Raw genomic sequence first — 21,499 nt, forward strand, 5'->3', positions numbered from 1 at the left:
CTCGGCATGTACACATTCCGTACAGTACTTTTTCTATACGTAATACATTCCCTGCACGCTTGATCGTCTTTGACACACATAAAACCTTACAGCGAACCCCCGTTATATATGGTCTCCCTTTTTTTTCAATTATCGAGGGTGGATCTGAACGAGGGTTCATTGTACACTAAACGGGTAGCAGCATTACTGGATCTAATTTCGCACTCTTCCTGTGCGCGCGCACACACACACACACAACTCTGGTGGTCACTTCGCAGTTCAAAATCCACAAACGTGTTTGTTCAGTTCGTGAGCAGGATGGCCTGTAAAGCAACAAAAAACAAACAGTTGTCTATGTGACAGGTTGCAGGCAGCCCACCAGTGAGATACACTTGCTCTACACACACTTTTCCATATTCATGCTTACGCAATGAGCAGAAACACACACACACGATTACTGTTGACATTTATCACCCCGAAATACAATGGTAAATGAGAGCCCAATATGTTAAAACCACAAGAGAGTTCTAAAAGCAGGAAGCTTTCACATCAATGCATTGTGGAAGATTAAAAAAAAAAAAAAAAAAAAACTTTCTCCGCACCAATTCTTTTTTGCAGCACCAATTCTTTTTTGCAGCAACTAAGCAACAGGAACTTCCTGTTTCAGGTGTTTTAAATGCCTCGAAGCCGTCGAGGACTTTCTTCCCTCGCGTCCATTGGAAAGATTTGAATCAAAACAAACTGAAGCCAGAGCTGTTTTCCAGCCAATCACAGGCAGGATCCATGTGACCAATCAGGAAGGGAATTGCACAGACAGACACGTAGTTTGACAATCATTACTGATTAGAATGATAATGAATAACGCTGGCAAAAACACTTTTCTCATTGTTTTGCGAGTTACACTTGACTGAATTCATCATTTGTTTGGAGTTTTCCCTTTGAAATAGGGTTTTAAAAAAAATGTGTTTTGGGGATGAAGTGTAACATTTAGTAAACAATACATTTATCATACATTATTATTTTAAAGTGTGTGTCATAGTCAAATGTACTATATAAAGAGTCAATGCAGCTGCGTAGTTGGTGGACTCCGCCTATGTATAAAGAGCACTACGGATTAATTGCCTCATTAAATGCAACCAGTGGGGCACAAGTTTGCACCAAATAATTCTCACTATTTGAAGGTAAATCGCTCGTTCAACTCATTGATGACGCCGTTCAGCAAGGTCATCATACCATTGTTTGCTGACTTAATTTGCAATTGTTCATCAATCACGTCAGGAAAAAAAGGGGTACTGGGCGAATCAATCTATTGTATTTGGCTCTATGATAACTTGGGGGTGCTAGCACCCACATAACAAGCCACTGTAACCTACATTTATTGACTTTAAACACTACCATGTCCCAACTGAGAGTGGATCATTAACCGCAGGAATGCACAGCGGCATAGTAGAAAGACAGAAAGTAGACATGTGAGGCCAGCTGCAAATACTTTGCACCGCGCCGATTCAAATTCAAAAAGCCAACAGCCAAGAGCACTTTAGCGATGTGAAAAATCTTCAGCTTTTGGAACCGAGCCACCATTCGACTGCACGACCTCTGTCGACAACACCGCTGACGTGTGAACGTAACTTGGGGGGGGGGGGGGGGTTTGGGGAATCGCGCACTGTGAACGCTCCAGACGCGAGAGTGCAAAATAAAATGGTAATGAAGAACAAGTTGGAGGCTGTGTCTGCGTACTTCAGTGCAAGAATTATGCGTGCATGTGTGACCATACATCAGCATGCCTCCACACACACAGCTGTTCCAGTCCAATTTCCCCATCAACACCTCCAAACTCTTCAGGGAGGCAAAAAAGAACACCCAAGTCCTTTTATTTTTTCCAACTCTCCTTTGTCACGAACCACAAAGAAGCCTCTGTTCACAATCAGAAGTGATGGCGTTGAACGGGTGGGTGGGGATAGTTTATTTTTTGTTATTAGATTACCCTAATCTCCAGTTCACTCCCATTAAAATCCCATAATTTGGGATGTTTCCAAAATCCCCGTCGTCTGATTTTCTCCCTGATATTTACCGGAAACTTTGCGGAAACTTTCACGACCGTTTGGTGGAAGCCATTTCTTAAATGAAGCAGACTTTTTAAAAGATGGGGGGGGGGGGGGGGGGGGGTGTACACAACAACAGCGTTGTTACAACGGTCAGTGTACTCTCCTTCCGGTTCTGGGTTCTGACTAGAACCAAGCAATCTGCACGGGTAATGATATGCCCTGAGCATCCAGTCAAACCGTTAACCTTTCACTTGACGCGCTCTTGAATTCGGTGGCCCGCTGGTTCCGCAATATCGACTCCAGGCTGAATAGCCTCTCACAAGTCCTAGACAAGCGCTCTTGGTGAGCCGCACTTAAAAGCGGAGCGTTCAGGAGCAATAAGGCCGAGATCCGACCTGGCTAGAATGTCGATGTTGGCAGAATGGAAGCACTGTTCCGACTGTGCCCAATGAGCAGTATGAGTACGATAATCCTTGAAGGCATCATTCCACCGGCTGTGCTGCAGACAATATAAAGTCTAACCGTGTCAAAGCATGGAGCGCCACTCAGTCAAAGGCACAATGCTATCTCTTACATCGCAGCAGCATCACATCCACTTAGCAGAGTCACGTTGCCATATTTCTGCCCCTCAAAGCCAAGTCACTTGTCACATTAAATCACATTAAACCCCGCATCTTGCTTCCTCTTATTAAAGGTTCAAAGGGCCACAGTCTGCAGGTGTCATCTTGCTCTGTTCTCACCTCTTGATGTGACAGCAGAAAACAAAAACAAATCAAATTAACATCTACCCTCCAGGCAGAGATTTATAGTTTTTTTTTTTGTTTGTTTTTGTTTTTACATCAGAGAGATCCAGTAATTTCTTCTCCGCAAGACATTTTATTTAAATGAATCCTTCTGGCTTGATCAGAACAATCGCGATGGAAACTCACTGTGTTGTTCATAAGCTATTAAGGCTATTTGCAAAGACTGGGAAACAATGCACCACTTGATAGACGTAAATCAATTCACATATTTTTCTTTTGTTTTTTTGATATTATCCTTAATCTCCTGTGTAATTTATGCACAGATTTAGTCGCAGATGTGTTACAATTTATACAGTATTAAACCACAAAAGATGAAATGTCACTGTCCAATCCAAAAAAAACTATTTTATTGTTAAATATTAAGAAAGACTATATCTTAAATATTTAGTTTTTCAATTAAAGATTTGAAAAACTATTATTTAACATGTAATATTTAATTTAATTTTCAGGATTTTTTTTATAGTTCTGATTTATTATACTCATTATCATCCCTTATAGAGAAATTAAATTTACACTACATTGTATGACATAAATTCAAATAAATCAATCGTAAAATGTGTTTTTTTCATGTTTTAAATGGTCTATCAGGTAAATTTGAAAACAGCGAAAAAAACGTTTTAAATTAAACCTTTGAATTAAAAATATCTTTTGTTTCCATTGAGGAGATTTTTTTTTTTTTTAATTATAAAACAGATATGTGCGATTATTAGCTCATTCAAAAGTCCTTTTTTCCCCACCACATTATAGCAAGGTGAAGAGTCAAACGCTCCTTCGTGCCCCGCAAAGGAGGGCGATTGCTCAACTATAACCAAGAATGCATCCAAGCGATGTAAAGACCACGCCGCCTGATCAGCGGTTTGTCACGCACCGCTGCACTAAATCACCACGCTGACACGCAAATAAATATGATCACCCTGTTGCAATACAAATGCGCTAATCGGACACAACCCTGATGTGGTTCGATAAGCTGAGAAATAGCAGCTTTAGAGGTGGGGGGGAATGATCAAAAGTTCCCTCCCAGGTTGAACTGCAGTGCTCTCTTAAGAGCCACCCAGCCATGAACGAACTAATCGGAGTCTTGGATCCATTTCACTGACACTAGATCCAGTCTTCCTCTGCCTGCTGGATTTTTCCCCCCACTTCCCTCGCTTAAAATGTTTCACTGATTCATGAGTAAAAACTGGACCATCATAATCATTTCTTTGTTTTTAACTTTCTACCTCCACCCTTCATTCCACCTCTCTGTCCCTTCCTCTCCTTCTCTCCAAGGAGGTGTCTGGTTACAGTCATTGTTGGTGCGGGTTACTGATAAATAGGGTGCCCGGTTACCAACCGACACGCTATTGGTTCCTTTTAACAAAGCGTTGGGAGGGAGGAGGAATAGAGTCAGGATGAAGGCGGGGGTCGTCGCCCTGGGAAACCGTGAGACTTGTGTCTAAATGTAGTTAAATAGAAAGTCAGGAAACTCTTCAACTTCTTTTGGTTGCACAAAGCTGAGGAGACACTGACCCTTTCGACACCAAGTCAGGTCATAATGTCATATATTTTGAGTTTGCAATTTAGTTGGATTTTTATTTTATTTTTTTTAATAAAAAGAAAATGCAGATTTCTTTGTAGTGTTCTGACAAGTTTCATAACAAAAAGTAAAAATAAATGCAAATAAAATGCAAAAAAAAAAAAAGTGGATCAACAATGCTAGTGTAAAGAATTAATTTATTTAAGTTATGTAGTCAATACAATCTAAAGCTTCTAAAGAAAAAAAATGTAAATGTGTTCAATTTAAAATAACCGCAAAATAATGTCAATCAACACTGCTCATGTAAAAAAACTAATCATATTTATAAAAAACTAAAAAATTGGGAACAAACAAAACCATCCCACTACACTAAAAATAAATGCAAAACAAGGTAAACGTACTACCACAGACAATACAAAACAATCTTGACAATTTGTTTAAATATAATTTTGTAATCTTCTAAAGGTAGTAAATACATGCCACTACTTCTAAAGAAAACAAAAAGAAAATCCTTGTTTAATTTTGAACTTGTCAACTTTAAAAATCTGTCAATCATCCATCTATCCATTCATCTATTTTCTGTACCGCTTATCCTCACACGGGTCGCGGGCGTGCTGGAGCCTATCCCAGCTATCTTCGGGCAAGAGGCGGGGTAAACCCTGAACTGGTCGCCAGCCAATCGTATGGCACATAGAAACAAACAACCATTCCCACTTACATTCACACCTAAGGGCAATTTTGAGTCTTCAATCAACCTACCTTGCATGTTTTGGGGATGTGGGAGGAAACCGCAGTACTCAGAGAAAACCCACACAGGCACGGGGAGAACATGCAACCTCCACACAGGCGGGGCTGGGATTTGAACCCCGGTCCTCAGAGGCAGATGTGCTAACCAGTCGTCCACCGTGCCATGTATCAATCAACAATGCTAATTTAAAAATATTACAAATTTGCTCGCAGCATTTTAAAAAATGGGATAAAACCCTACAAAATGATACTACTGTACTAATAATGGCCGCAAAACAAGGAAAAGTGCTACAACACACAACAGTAATACTAATAATCATAAGAGCTGTAGTAAGGAATGATGCGACGGGTTTGACTGATATTGAACAATTCCCATACTTTTCTGCCACTCCTTGTTTCATGCATAGCAATAGCAGGAAAAAAAAGACTAAAGGAACAGAGCGACTTCTCCCAAAGGGAGCAAAAAGTCATAATTGTACTCATCGTTCCTAATTAGGACTCCTCAAGTACCTCAGCCTATGTTGAATTCAAAGCCTGGAGGCTCGCTTTCAGAAATGCTGTCAACATCAGGAAGCGAGAAGCCCTATTGTTAAATGGAAGCCTCTGGATATTTCCGGTCGCCATGAGAAACCTGAAGGCTAACACTTATCAGAAGGTGACACTGAAGATAGCTATACTGTACATCAAGTGTCATAAAAGTGTATTTTCTGAATGGTGCTCTCTTTGTCGTGATTCATAGTGATGAACAAGATGGGGCCAGTCCATTTTGCCTTGTAAAACCGCCATGTCACGGTTGTAATGCATCTCGCGCTTCGCAATGCGTAAATGAGTGAGTCACCAGTCAGGCCAGCTGTATCCCAATCCCACACAATGTTTCTCATGGTGCGTATGACACGGGTTGTTATTAGATGAGGGTTTTTTTTGCATATGTTGCAATAAACCGAACTTAAGAAATGTGTCAGTGGTGCAGAGGAAGCTGGACTTTTAACTGGACTACCTTTTGAAAAATATTCAAATTCACAATTCAAATGGGTACTGAAACAGTCCTCTTCATCGCGCTGTTCACATTTTGACATCATGAATGAGACCAAGATGACAGCCAAACAATTGGTCGACAGCACCTCGAGGCTTCAAACAGGATGTTCTCGGATGCAAGTTGACACTGAGCTTAGTGTCAACGGCACGTTGTAACAGAGATATACGGAGAGACTGGAAGAATCACAGAAAGGCATCAAAGTCAAATTTTCCGTTCGGCTCCTCGTTAGAGAACTGTAAAAACTACTGAAACGTTGAACAGTTGGGCATGTGCATTCAATAGTTTAGAGAAGGACAAATGAAATTTACCATATCACAAAAACCTGGCATTTGAACATGGGTGTGCAGACTTTTTATAGCCAGTGTATCTCAGAAATGTTTTTGGGATTATGGCGCAAAAATAGACATATCTGTGCAATATCAGAATAAAATGCCCCACTAAATTTACCTACTGTATTACTGTTAAATTAACTATACATCCAACCAACTGCACAAACTTATGCACTCATTCGCAAATGTTTGCTAGTATCTATTAGGCGCACTTGGGGGCCTTGTCTGTTCCATGGGGCGCAGGTTGAACAACTTACCACACATGATATGGTTTTAGCTCATGTTGTCAGCTGTTTGGTTTGGAGCCAGCCAGCTGGTTAGTCATGCAAACATGAGCCCAAACAATGAGTCAGACAGTCATCAATTCAGTCATTAAGTAAGTTAGCAGGGCAGACGGTCAAGTGGAAATAAAATTTACTAATTGAATCGCGGATCTGTGCTTAGGAGCCAAGAATTTCGAGGCAAACACAGATGTCACAGCGGGAATCGAACTCGGAGCCAATTTGCTAGAAGTTGTACCCCCAATGCATCATCGCTCGAAGGCTTTGGGGGGAGTGCGGTTGTGATGGGGGGTGTTAAAAAGGTAAAGTGGAGGAGAGAACAGCGGCACGCTTGAATGGAGGGGAATAATTCCCTCTCACCGGGAGATTCTTTGAAGTCGGGGGGACTGTGAGGGTAAAAATAGAAGCCCCCACTTCTTTTCCTTCCTTTTCTTCCCTCCTCGCCTTAAATCACCATACTCCTTCTCCCTCATTCACACTTGTATCAAAGATGCAGCGGCCATCTCACCCGCCGTCTTTATCCGCCAGGGTCACTCAAGTGTCAGCATTGTGACACCGCTGGCGAGAACGTGGCGTGACAATGAATCGGGAGAGGCCGGGCAAGGTCCAATGCCGAAATAAGACACCAAAAAAACAAAACAAAAAGCAGCACAAAGAAGGGTTAATGTGTGTTTGTATGCACAACAATAAATGCATATCCAGTTCAAATTGAACAACTGAAAGTCTAGTCTCGAACAGTAAAACTGTGCCAGCATAAAAGGGATACAGATCCTCCTTTCTGCTTGACCTAACAGCCGAAGAGGACGCATTATTTTGGGGGGGGCAGGGGGGGAACTAACCAAAACTAAATAAATAAATAAATAATAAAACGCAACCATACCACACCATACAGTCATGTTCATTCCAGCACATAAAAATACAATTTGCAATGACCATAAAGTCTTGATTGTGATACAATTAAAATGATCAAGTAATAAAATTAAGCTGAAAAATCTTTACTTCAATCATATAGTCATTGTTAGTGTCATATAAAAGAAAAGCCATTGTCACTGTCCAAATACTTCTGTACAGGAACTGAAGACAGACAAATCTGTATAAAATCAACATTTTTGGGGATGGATTATCTATTAAATTTTGGTGGTGCGAAATGACTGTAAGTGTGTTATGAAAACAGATTTTCTTCAGTTGTCTGTTAACCACAGTTAATGTGCATTACTGCCACCCAAGGAACTGGAGTGGAACAGCACCTTGAACCACCTAAACAGCTTTTTTCCGACTTGGAATGGAATTGACTTTGTACGACTACTTATACCAACTTGAGAAAAGGAACATTGATGTTCACGGGCTACCGTTATGTACATCACCAACTCAGTTTCAAACGTGTCACTTGCGAGCTACACCATTGATCGTTCCGGCAGATTAAAATACATTTTGAAGGGACCACATGCACTCTCGACTGTTTTAAAACGGTCCTTCAACTTGGAACCGAAATTTGTCAAAACTAATTTGCGAGTGGCGTGATTCCTCAATTTAGGGTAGTAATTACTGTCACCACACGGCGTGGCTCATTGCGGCGTCACAGGTTTTAACTGGGATGGCAGGACTTAACATAAAAAGACAAAAAATCTAAATCAATCTAAAAACTAATCATCACATGCAATGGGTTCCAGGTGTCTTCCCCACTCAAAGTGATTGGTGTCACGTCAATCTTTCTTCTACCGTCCTTTCAACGGGGATTTATTAGCGCGGAGGAACGGTAAATCCTTTGACTTGACAAACTTGCACGCACACGCCTCAAAGACGACCCCCATCGAGACACGTTTATGGTCCTCCACAATTTAAGTCCAACCATCAGAAAAAAATTCACATTTTAAAAAAGGACAAAAGTGTGTGTCACAACATGTCAATGCAACTGGACACCAAAAAGAACGTCGGTCGTTACTTTTCAACTCCATAACATTCCTCAATTATTTGTTCATTACAGAGTTACAATGCCATGAAACGATTTTACATCGCCAATCCCACCTTGAAGCACCCTGTAAGTGTGCTCTTCAGGACCAAACAGCTACACTTTGCACAGAAGCATGAGAAACTCTGTCTGAGAGCAAAGCTAACACCTCAACTCATGCATCACAACAGGGCAATTCTCACAGTGGCATGTCTTTTCAAAAAGCGCTCGACACACGCACAAATGTCCACGAGCATGACAGCACATGCATGCACGTTTTATAGCCACTTCAATTATAAGGTTTCTTGGCATTCCTGTGGTTGAAAGGGTGGCAATACAGAGACACCGCGTCCTCAATGTGTGTGGTTCGATCTGCCGTGCACAAATCTACAGCACGATATATAATTTGAATTTGGCCACAGTTGTATGTCCGACCTTTAATTTTCCATCTCGAGTTAGACACAGAATTGCATAACAATTAAGGGGTAGATGTACCAAAAGTTAAGCACTGCAGTTCTTCGCAACCAAAAGTAAACAAACTACATGGGTCAAAACCTTGAAAAGCTATTACAGTATTTGTTTTGTATGTGAATACTAATTCTATTGCGAGCAGTCCAAAGAACACACAGCAAGTCATCTTTTTTTATCCATGCATACACAACAACACATCAGTTTGCATGAAGAACCAGTTACATCATACATATTACTACCATTAGGTAAGGATAAACACAGATTATAGAATTTTATAGTCGATTTGTACGGAGTTTGTGAAGTTCCAATGCGCTTTTCCCTTGTCAGAGCATGGAAATGTCTGACTTTCCCAGGTTTTCCTCAATGAGTCACGTTCACCATCTCCAGCAACAACCCCACACGCTTCATTTTTCCATGAGAATACCGACAAATAGTGTTCACTTCAAAGCAGGTACTATATTGGCCATAACTGTTTCTTGTTACTTGGTGCACCAAATCCACCACAATAAATCTGTTAATTGTCCATGAATGTGAAACAGACTCAACAAAAGGTTAATACGTTAGTACTCCGTGTCCATACCAACGTATGATTGTTTTTGTATGACATCTTTGACAAATTAGAATAACGCAATACAGAATCCGGTACACAATAGTTGCAACAGGAAGACAAAGAGTATACAAGAGACTGTATCAGTTACGCAGTGTCAAAGGTATGTGCCCAGAGAACTTGTCATCACTTTGGTAATAACAGACCATTGCAATGCATCAGCTCCACAGCCCTCCTCCTCCTCTTCATGTACCAAAAAGACGAGTGACTACTGTGTTCAGGAATGGATGTGCATAAAGTACACGGCTGACTGGGAAGAACCATGTGTGTGATCATTGCCCCGCAGCTAAACCGCAACAGCTCGCTTCTGATATTGTGTTGCACCGAGCTGAAAAAAAAAATGAAAAAATACAGCGCAAGTAGATTACACCTGAACAAAAATGATCCATTTAAGGACCAAAACTACGTTTTAAAGATACGAAGCGACCCTCAGTAGTTCTACGACAATGAAACTGCTAGAAAAACTGTCAAGTCTCCATTGAAAGCATCCTGTGAGGCCATTACAACAAGCGTGACTCTCCACACGTCGGGGACAATCACTTCACGCCTTCGACACAAAGCTGCCAGGTTGGTGACAAGTGGATGTGAAGCCCCTTACATGAACCACTACCCCAAAACAAGAATGTATAGTATAACTTGCAAAGTAAAAATGTGAGTCCTGTTTGTTGGAGTATAGTTGCTCCAGACTGAAAAGTTGTTCTCTCTCTTCTACGTGTATTTGTATTTAAAATATCATCAATTGGCAGATTTCTAGATGTAGTTATTTTAACTTTGATCTCATCATTTAAATTTGGTCTTATGTTATCAGCTGCTCATTCCCGTTTGTCTCCCTGTTACATGAACTTGTTCAACGTGACATGGACTCTCTGCTTATAATTTTAGGAATTATTCCAGTGAAAGCAGCTTCTGTTAAAACCTGCACTTACTTCAGGGGATAACATCGCAGGCTTTTTGCTCTGTTGAAGTGACCTCAGAGTGCACCAAACAATTCAAACTGAGAGCTCATCACTCTTGCGTTTGTGCTGTCTTATAATCAGGCGTCGGATTTGGACAGTCTCTTCGGAACGAGGGGAATGACTCAGGGCTTATGACAGGCTGAAACTCAGCGCAAAGATATTTTAGTCGAAGGAACGAGGTGATAACTTGATAAAGACGTGGATGGCAGACAGCAGCATGCATCTCATTTTCAAATATCACATGCAGACAGAGAGAAGCAATGTGGAGACTTTTTGTGCTCCTTAACGGTCTCAGGAGAATTGTGACATCCAAATAAGCACACCGTCCAACTTCATACTTTTATATACTTTTTTATATGACATGAAAAAAAACTCCCAAGTGAGAGGATAAAGTCGCATCTGCTTTGATAGAATTGTAACTGAAGACATTTTTGGAGGGGTTGGGTGCTTTTTGTGTGGCAAATAAAAGGTGCAAAAGGATCCGTGTGTGAAACTTGGCCTTAACACTGCAGGGCGAAGACGCTCCAGCAGCCGTCTGATGTTGACTGGGCCAAAAAAAAAAACATCTTACGTACAGCTATAGTGCACGCACATGAGTCACTGTGTCCCAAATAAAAAGATGTCTCAGTTCAAAGTAGTCCAAAGGCGAACCTAATACATCTAAAAGTGAGCTCCATTTCGAGCGGCTACAAGATGACGCCTGCAAAGGGTTGGAGAAAGGTTTGAAAATAGGGCCGAACTTTTGGAACAAGGTTCTAGCGGGTAATCTTTCGAAAAATGCCACTCATACACCTTCGCCATGGGGTGTAGATTAGATGTAAAAGGTCTACACACCCCTATGATATACATAAGAAAAGCATACTCGAACATCAGTACTTTAATTGGGGTTAATCGGAGGTACTTTAAATGATGGCAAGTGAGTGCAGACTCCCAATTAACATGAATGTGATTGGTGAATTCTAAACACAGCCACACCCTCGGTTGTAAGACGATGTGCACACGTGTGAAATAACAATTAACTCAGTTGTTTATTTTTATTTACAGGGTCATATTAACAGTGGAAAAAGTTTTGAAATGATTCATCTTGGTCTCATTTTGTTACGATATCACAAAAACCTGGCATTTGAACAGGGGTGTGTAGCCTTTTTAAATCCACTGTGTTTAATTAACTCATTCACTGCCAGCCTCCCCAGTGAACATGGATATTTGACTTCTAAAGCCGTCAATGGCAGTGAATGTGTTAAAAAGTTTAACTGCTAATGACTGGCCTGTAACGGTGACTGCAACATTGTTTCATCTTTGCTTAAACAATTGAACATGAAGTATGAAGCATAAACAGTTGAAACAAAGCCAAATAAAAATATTGTTTTGAGAAAAACTAGTGTCATATATGCATAACCTAGAGGAATTATGCATCTTTGAAAGTCTTCCAAAAGATGTGCACAAGTGCGTTTTAATCTAAAGGAACTGTATGAAATTACGCAGTTGTATTTAGTGGTGCATTAAATTGTTTTCTTCACAATTTGCCTGGGAGAAATAACAGTTTTATTAAAAGTATCTTGGAAAAAAAAGAAAGAAAAAAAACTGAAGTTGCATATATAAAAACCTCTAAATGGTTCATGTGTTTTTAGCCCTATTTTTCAGATTAACGTGTGCAAATGCACTTTTCACCAGTATGTTCGTTCCACTGGATTTTTCTACCTATAACCTGACATAAACCTTTACTATCGTCAAGTTCTGAGTTTGTAATCCCACTGGATTACTGTCACCATCAACTCCAACAGCAGCCTCAGCAAGTCCATTGAGAGGAAACATAAGTGTTGCCTGACAGGCTCCACACCTGTCACCAACTCTACCAAGTGACATTCTGCACCGAGTCAAAAATCAACACCTTGAGAGGATCAGGGTTTAAGATCAAAATGAAATCTAGTTATCGCACGGTGTCCGCTTTCATCCACGTCGTAATACTCTGTCGTACAAAAATCTTGATGTTTCACTATGTGGATACAGTTAGACAATATTGGCAATAACAGCCAGATTACTGGTCTGTTTAAACCAGTTGACATTTTAGCCAACACTGTCAATGCCAATACAGACTGTAAATAAATTGTGAACCAATCAGCAGTCAGTGATTGTTACACAAGCCTGTCACGGAAACAGTGGTCAGCTTTTTCAGACTCTCTCGACTGCATGGGTGAGACGACAACCTCATCACCTCGGGGCAAAGTTGACAGTTGAACGTTTAAAACGGTAGCTGTAGCCACCACTTCTTTAAAGACATTTTTGGAATGGTTTCTTTTGGATGCCAGTAGGACAAAATGGTAAGAAAGATTTTCCGGCTTACTTAACGCCATACTCCAACTAGAATGACCGTGAATGTATTTATTGGGAATGACCAAAAAAAAAAAAAAAAAAAAAAATGGCGTTAAGGATTGTGTTCAAAGTAAGTGAAACCAACCATATCCACAGAGTTCCAAAACCATTGCATGCTTGGGGAATCAATTCATCATGTATTAAAAAAAAACCCTAAGAGGATTGCCTTGCTGTCATACATACTGTATACAGTCGGCCCCCCTCCTCCTGCTGCTCTTGCCATTACTTAACATTCCTACACTGGTTTTATCACACCACGTTTGTAATGTCACACTCGTGAGGCGCTTGTGGGCCTTTTATTTATTTATTTATTTGTTTTTATTTCATCAACAGTGAGCGAAGACAAAGAAGAGCACTGTGTCGTTTGAGTGAGAACAAATATATGTTTCAGGAGACGACACTCAACCCCGAAAATCTGTTGAGGTATGAGTGGGGGGGAAATTAGTTTAGATTACCCAGGCATCCGAGGATGGTTTATGGTTGGGTATTTTTAGCATAAAAGTCATAACAGAAGATAAAGGCTAAATAAAGGCAGCCAAAATCTCAATATTTTTAAGACCCACGAAGGTAAAACCCCCATCTGAAAACCCGTAATACTCCCCCCGACCCCTCTGTTCACCTTTTCCCCCCTTGGCCTCAGGCCCTTACGTTTGCAAACAAACAACGCCACTCTTTGAAATCCCCACTGCAAACACGCTAGCATGACGAGACAACCCCTCACTTTCCGCCGGCCTCCTTACAACATTGACTTCCTGCGGACCACTTGACCCTTGCACAGAAAATGTATGCATCTCTTGGGCATCCATTTCAGGGTGTTCAAATTTCAATCATCGACCAAAGGAGGAACTGGTGGGCCTTTACAAGCATCTCTGGCCTGTAATTGAGTGTTCGGACATAAGTGGAGTCGAACAGTGACCGACCCAGGTCACCTGGTATTTACACTTCAAACCTACAGCCTGAAGGCAAACACTCCACTATCCTTTTTTGTGCATTTCACAGCAAAATACACTCACTTTAAAGACAGAGGATACCGGCAGATCCAGCTTGGTGCGCTTGTTTGAGCAGATGAGCGTGTAGACAAAAGGTGAAGAGGACGGTAATCTAATGAGTTTCTGCAGCCACTCTGGATGGATTTAGCCGCAACGACAACAGGGTGGCCATGCACAAAGAGACACTTTGAGAAAAGAGGAATATGTGAGAGGGAATGACGAAAGAGCACTGAGAGAGCAAGGGAGGGGACGGGAATGGCGTATGTGACATCTGAAAAATGAATGGGATTTCCTTTGCAGGTCTCTGAATGACTGCTGCACTTCACACATTTATTTCCCCTCTGCAAACAATTAACATAGACGCCATGCTATTATAACAATTGCCACACTATCAAGGAGATTCCGGACATTCAGAGGAAAAATATAGGAATTCTTTTGACATCCTCCTGATTCATAACATTCCAACTTCAAACTACTCAGCTCATTCAGGACAAAATCGGAACTACCATACCAATATTTATGATATTCCCTCATTTTCACTCCAAAATTCCCAAATTAAGAGAGATTTTGCAGAGTATTAACCTCCTTCCACATTTCTTGACCGATTCAAACCATTCCAACTTCAAATCTCACATTCAACATTTCAACAATTCAATTAATTGCACAGCTCTCCAGCATTCACACGCCATTTCTCCAGAAAAGTCAAAGGGATTTTTTTTTTTTTTTTTAGGTTTCTGTGTCGTGTTTGGTTTGACATCTGTTACAGTCCATCCTTACAGCCCGCTCATTAGCAGGACCTCTCCCGCTGCACCTATCAGTTGGAGGTGAGAGGTTGCGTGCAGAGCAGTTCAGGGTCATTCCTCGGCCTTGCCCCGCTTTAATCTCACAGGTGGGACGCCCGTGTCGGAATGCGTCTACATACGCTCGTCGGGTAAGAAGTCCCATTTCTCTTGTCCGACCATCAGGCATGCGGCAGTAAAGAAAATATGTCATAATGCCCATGTATGAGGCACCATTTCTTTCTGAATGTGCCAAAATGCTAAAAAAAGGACATGAATTGAGGAGGGGAAAGTTAGTTTATTTCACGGCATATCAGCAATCCCTTATACCACTGTGGTTCAGACGAGGCAATTGCTGTTATTATACGTTGCTATAGTGTCTTAGTGGAACTCAAACTTACAAAGAAGTAGGAGAGTGAAAGTGGGGATTGTAGTGGGGGGGGGGGGGGGGGTGCCCATTGAAAACAGGGGGTGGGGTGGGGGGGGGGCTGAGCTATGCATCTCCTTGAACAGGATTAAGAAGCAAACCAGATGCATGGCAGCCAAAGCCCCACGGTGGTAAAAGAGTGGAGGTGGGGGGAATGAAAAAGGGTTGCGTGTCGTAGCACGTCATCTTTCAACAAGGCCATCGTGAAGACGATCGCAAGACAGTACAGCATCAATCACTGCTAATCTTATAGGTAGACCACAACTAAAACTATGGAGCCTTCATTCTGTATGTCAGGTCAATGCAACAATTGAAATACATGATTCCCACTTGAGTAATATTAACCAAAGAACGAAATAAATTTGGGTGTCAGATGGTGGTTCTGGCTGACAGCTTCTTGGCATGCGGAAACTTGACTTTATTTGCAAAAAAAAAAACAATCACAGACTGAGTAAGACTGAGGAAGAAAACAGGTGCATTACAGTGAAGAGACTTCAGCAGATAGTTATCGTTTCCAGAATCCACCTGAATGTTTTCATGTGAAATTTGACGAGCTGAGATAAGATCATTAACAAAAAGAACACTATATAGGAGCTTGGCTAACGGACCGCTCTCTCGCTCTATCTCTTCAGTACAGATGGGACAGTGTTGTGGCGAGCTCAATGTGTTAAGCATGTGTATCTCAGGAGAGATTGGTCGGGAATTCTACAGGGGGATGAAGCAAGCTTCCCAGGCCGTCAGAGCACCAAAACATAGTTTAGCTGGAGAGAGTAGCTGGAAATCATATCAAAAGTTCTTTAAAAATGTAAACTTCCTCCTAAATCCTAGCAAAGAAATGATATACAAAATGTGAAGGCTTATTGAAAACTACTAGCAAATTTACCCAAATTAATCAATCCATCACCCAGAGGGGTCTAAAAAGGACGTCTCATGAAACCCCCACTGGGACCATCATGAGGTCACTGTTGTCAGGGATACTCCAAGGGCTGTCAGCTGTTATTGACAAACAGGAGGGCAGAGGCTTTGAATGAAGGAGGGGCTGTAAGGTCTGGAACTATTGAGGTCAGCCACCCTCCCTCACCCATCCCCGGACCCTCTGTGGGTTGTCTTTAAAAGTAATAAAAAGGACAGTCTGTCTTTTGTTTGAGACAAAGACGGGGAGCTAGTCACTTAGCAAAACAACACCGCTGCTCAAACAAAGCGAAAGACTTCCACCACCTGATGTGTGCATTACACTCACATTTTTGTCTCAGTTCCTCAAGTTTCTGCAGGCAATTTTCGAATCAGAATCCTGGCCAAATATGACCCCAAGACTGTGGGTGCAAGTTTGTTCCATTTGTTAAAAGAAGGTCATTTGTATTCCTACAGAATGTTTCCCATGCTGGCATTGCTCAACTTTGGGAGGAAACAGATGACAAGAGCGGAGGAGACCTAGCTGGGTTGGGCTGTTTGCCCACTTTTTTCCGAGAGCAAGGGGGTGGGGGTAACATAAAGAAAGACAAAGGAGCTTGAGCAAGCAGCTGTCAGGAGATGACTGGCTAGTTTATTCTATCAGTGTATTTGATTGATCCAGTCTGACTGCCTGATTAATGACACTTGCAACACTCGCTTGTGTGAGCTTGCCAACACTGGAACCGTCACCCTGCTGGTTGAGGAGGGGATGCCCACGTTTGCATGTGTCTAATATTTAACTTTTAAAGCACAAAGTCTGCTTCTGTAGCTGAAAAACACCACTTTTCGCTAAGAGTCACAGCCAACGTGTGGACACTGAACGCTGAGCTAGAAACTGCAATAAAGCAGCTCGCTATGTGGACGCCCTCCAAACAGCGCATTTTATTGCCTCAACTATCTACCGTCACACAATACATTCATCATCAAAGTGGCACAAAAGCAGCTGAACAGGATCCTTCAAAGAGCCTGCAGCACGCTTCTTGAACGTACTGCCATGACAACAGAAACCTGCCACTGTATCAGTGAGCACAATTCTGTATCGAATCAAACCCTCCCCTGGAAAACACATTTGGCATTGTTTACAAATAGTGACACAATTAAGTTGCATTGAACATCACATGATTGAGAAGGTGTCTTACCTGTGACAGAGATGATCATGGGCGCCTCCAGCGGTCTGTCATTGTCCAAGGCCTTGTTGAGCCGCAGATCCCCCGTGTCCTCGTTTAGGAGGAGGAGATTGAGCTCGTTTCCAGATTCAAACGTGTATCGTAACTTATCCGATACATCCGGGTCATGAGCTGGTACCCTCCCAATTATTCCAGATGGGAAACTGTTGGACTTGTTGGTGACGTAGTTGTTGAAAATGATGTCAAAGTCCTTCAGCTCCGGCAAGTTGTCATTCATGTCCATCAGACGGATGTGTACGGTGGCCCGGCTCACAAGCGGCGCTGAGGTGGCCTGCACCACGATGACATACTCGATGTTTGTCTCATAATCGAGGTCGATGAGGGAAAGGAGGTTACCGTTGAAAATGTCCAGCTCGAAAATCTCTGGAAAGTTCCCTTCAACTATTTGGTACATTATCTGAGCATTTGTGCCCTCATCTGGGTCCGTGGCAGTGATCTGGGCGACAACAGACCCGACGGGACGGTTTTCCTCTACATCGATGAAAAGCTCATCCTTTTCGAACACTGGTGCATTGTCATTTATGTCCTGAACTACAACATGTATGGGAACAGCTGCTTTTAGAGGCGGAAACCCCCTGTCCACAGCAAAGGCCTTGAGGTCATAGACAGGAACGTTCTCTCGGTCCAGTTTGCGAGCGGTTCTGATGATACCCGAATACGGTTCAATGAAGAAATCCCCGTCTCCGTCATCACCACCCTGGAATGTATAGCTCAGTCTGCCATTTGAGCCGGAATCTCGATCTGAAGCAGAAATCTGGAGCACACTGGTGTAGACAGGTGCATCTTCAAACACGCTCCCCTGGTACATGTCTCGCAGGAATTGAGGAGCATTATCGTTTGCATCCACGATGATAATCTCCACATAGGTGGTGTCGGATTTCTGCGGGATGCCATTGTCTTTAGCGATGATGGCCAACGTGAAGGAAGCCTGGTCCTCGTAGTCAATATCCATTTGGGTTGTGATGGCGCCGGTATCCGGGTCAATTTTAAACTGAGGGACGACGTCCTCCATGATGTACGTGATGCGAGAATTTTCTCCTGTGTCCTCATCTGTCGCACTAATCATCACCACGGTGGATCCCACTGGTTGCTCCTCACTGAGCATAATCTGGTAGTTGGCGCTTTGGAAAACGGGCCGATGCGTGTTGGCGTCCGTCACATTTAGAAACACCTGGGCGGTGTCTGACCGGGTTCCATCGCTGGCGGTGACTGTCAACACATACTGGCGTTCCTGTTTGTAATCCAGGGGGAGAGCGAGAGTGATGAGACCACCGCCACTCTGGCTAGTGATTGCGAAGCGGTTCCTGGTGTTGCCGCTAGAGATCTGATAGGTCACCACACTGTTGACATCTCGGTCAAGAGCGGTCATCGTGAGCACGCTTGTCCCCACGACGGCGTCCTCGTTGATCTTCAGCGAGTAGACCTTCTCGGTAAATGTGGGCACGTTGTCATTAACGTCAAGCACCATAATGCTAACACTGGCTGAGGACGACATCGCAGGAACGCCGTGATCCCTGGCCTCCACCCCGAAGCTGTAGAACTCTGTGGTCTCCCGGTCCAGCTCTTCACTTACTGTAATCCACCCGGTGCTGTTGTTGATGGTGAACGGAAAGCTGGGAACGGTGTCTGTCAGCCGGTATTCCAGCCGGGCGTTCTCCCCCGAATCACCGTCGATGGCTTGAATGTGAATGACGGAGTAGCCGACAGCGACATTCTCCAAAACGGTCGCCTGGAAAGGTGTACTGACAAACATGGGGGCGTTGTCATTCACGTCCACCACTTGCACCACCACCATCCCAGTGCCGTTGATCAGCGGAGGCCTGCCGCCGTCCTGCGCCTTAATCCTCAGATTATACTCTCGAATCATCTCATAGTCCAGAGGGTTGATGACATCGATCACACCAGTAGGGGAATGAATGTAGAATTGACCTTTAACATTGCCGCTGATGATACTGTAGTGAACTTTAGCGTTGTTCCCCTCGTCTTTGTCCGTCGCCTCCACTTGGGCGACTTTGGTGTTGATGGCCACGTTCTCTTGAACCTGCACGACGTACCTCTTTTTGTTGAATTGAGGGTAGTTGTCATTCTCATCCTCGATTGTGATGTGGACTGTGGCGGTGGCCCGGCGGGGACACGGTTGTTTGCCCTGGTCGTTGGCTTCGACCGTCAGCTGGTACCGCGCCCTGGTTTCCCTGTCGGGCCGCTCTCGGATCCTCACCAGGCCATTCAGAGGGTCGATCTCGAAGACGGAGTTGACGCCGTCGCCGTTGACTATTTTATAGATCATATCGGCATTTTCAAGGGCATCGTCATCGGTGGCAAGGATGGTGATCACTTCAAACCCCACTTCTACGTTCTCTCGTATATTAACTCTGTAAGCCGTCTGTTCAAACACCGGGCTGTGATCGTTGGTGTCACTCACAGTGACAGTCAGGAAAGAAGTGGCGGATCTTCTCGGTGTGCCATTATCGCTAACGGTCACTTTAAAGACATGAGTGTCTTTGACTTCTCTGTCCAGCGGCTGAATGGTCGAAATGCTGCCCGTCTGAGAGTCGATTGTGAAAAAGTCATTTGACCTGCTGTCAAACAAGGCTTCCATGCTGTACTCCAGCCTCCCCGCCTCGCCATCATCTGGGTCGGTGGCTTTGAGGGTGATGACCCGTGTCTCGGCTGGCTCATTTTCAGGCACAGACACTTGGTAGTTCATGAGCTGGAACTGCGGGGGCGCGTTCACCTGCCGCTTACCTCTCCGGGTCGACTCGCCGGCGTTTCCCCGAAAGGTTTCTGGCGCAGATCCACGATTCGGCACTTCTCCGAGGCGCAATGTGAGCTGCACGCTGAGCCGGTCGCCTTCGGAGCTGTGCAGGGGACATTCCAAATCCACTTCGTTCTGCGCTCGCATGCTCTCGGGACACAAGTCGGTGGCGAGAAACAAAGCACCGTGTCGAAACAGTGCCGCTAAATGTTGTCCGACGCACATTGTGTCCAATAAGGCGGCACTATTTGTTGAAGACGGCAAAAGTTCTGCAGCATTAAACAGCAAATCACCTGCACGCAGGCAGGAAGTTTCCCCCAGCTTTAAACTGTGCTTAATGTGAATGTCAGGCGTGCTTCGAGAGGTCTTTCTCCTGTATTTAATGAAACAGTCCTGACCGTGGACGAACACGTTCAAATGTGTCAGGATAACATCTGCAGAAGTCAGTGAGGTGCTTCTGAAAAGCACGGGCGCGGGGTTCCAAACGCTGCGCGCACACTCCGCGCTGCGGGACAGTCGGACAACTCCGCTGCGCGTCCCCACTTGGAAGAGACGGCGCGTGGATTCGGGTGATAAAAGCGCGTCCACGTCGTACGTCCACTCGGGTCCAACAGACAGGTTCGCCAGGAGGGTGCCCGGTTGCAAAGACTCGGTGAGGTGAAGATCCAAGCAGGCCACGGGCGGCGCGTTGAGCAGGACGCAAACCCAAATCATCCACGCGCTCCGCGACACCATGCTTCCAAACATGACAAATCCCGAGTCGAGTCCGCTTAAAGTCGTCCGAGGCAGCTCTCCCGCTGCCGGCGTCGCGTTCGACTCTTGTTGTTCTTCATGGCGGAAGTTGTAACGGGGCAAAGAGACGATGCGTTTCCATGGTGTAGGTGGATCCACGGTGCGCACTCAAAGACCACCAAGTTCCAAATGAGTACAAAATGGCCTCGGCCTCCTCCTCCTCCTCCACCAGAGGAGTGGATTAACATAAACCTGCGGGGGGTCTTTTTTCCCCCTCCTTCTTCTTCTTCTTCTTCACATGGAGATGGAGGAAGTTGCACATTTGCAAAACAGTAGTGTCCCGTTCTAAATTAGTCAAATCAAATCACTTATGCGTGAAAATTGGGCCTACATTTCTTGATTCCTATATTTGATGCGGAAATTTGGAATGTGCAATCTTATGAAGTTGAAACTAATCCATCTCTTAAATCAACGTATATTTACCGAGTGGAGTATTTGATGTAAATATGAAACATGCAAGTGAGCATGCAACAATTGCCTCCAACCGAGGGAGGGGGGGGGGGGGGGGTTGCCTTGTGTAACAACACC

At 43.7% G+C, this 21,499-nt stretch overlaps 1 protein-coding gene across 4 annotated transcripts in view; it reads right to left on the bottom strand.

Moving 5' to 3' along the window:
* The window catches only part of celsr1a (cadherin EGF LAG seven-pass G-type receptor 1a), a 54,262-nt gene extending 33,154 nt beyond the window's left edge, over positions 1–21,108 (bottom strand). For 2 of the 4 annotated variants that reach the window (XM_061762179.1, XM_061762178.1), the window contains exon 1: positions 17,377–21,108. In XM_061762179.1, coding sequence (XP_061618163.1) covers positions 17,377–20,926 — 3,550 coding nt within the window. In that variant the 5' untranslated portion in view covers positions 20,927–21,108. The remainder of the gene's footprint in view (positions 1–17,376) is intronic. The other 2 variants (XM_061762180.1, XM_061762177.1) reach the window with 1 other exon arrangement.
* Positions 21,109–21,499: the final 391 nt, after the last annotated feature.

This window comes from Phyllopteryx taeniolatus, chromosome 22 (assembly GCF_024500385.1).
Source record: "Phyllopteryx taeniolatus isolate TA_2022b chromosome 22, UOR_Ptae_1.2, whole genome shotgun sequence".
Lineage (NCBI taxonomy): Eukaryota > Metazoa > Chordata > Actinopteri > Syngnathiformes > Syngnathidae > Phyllopteryx > Phyllopteryx taeniolatus.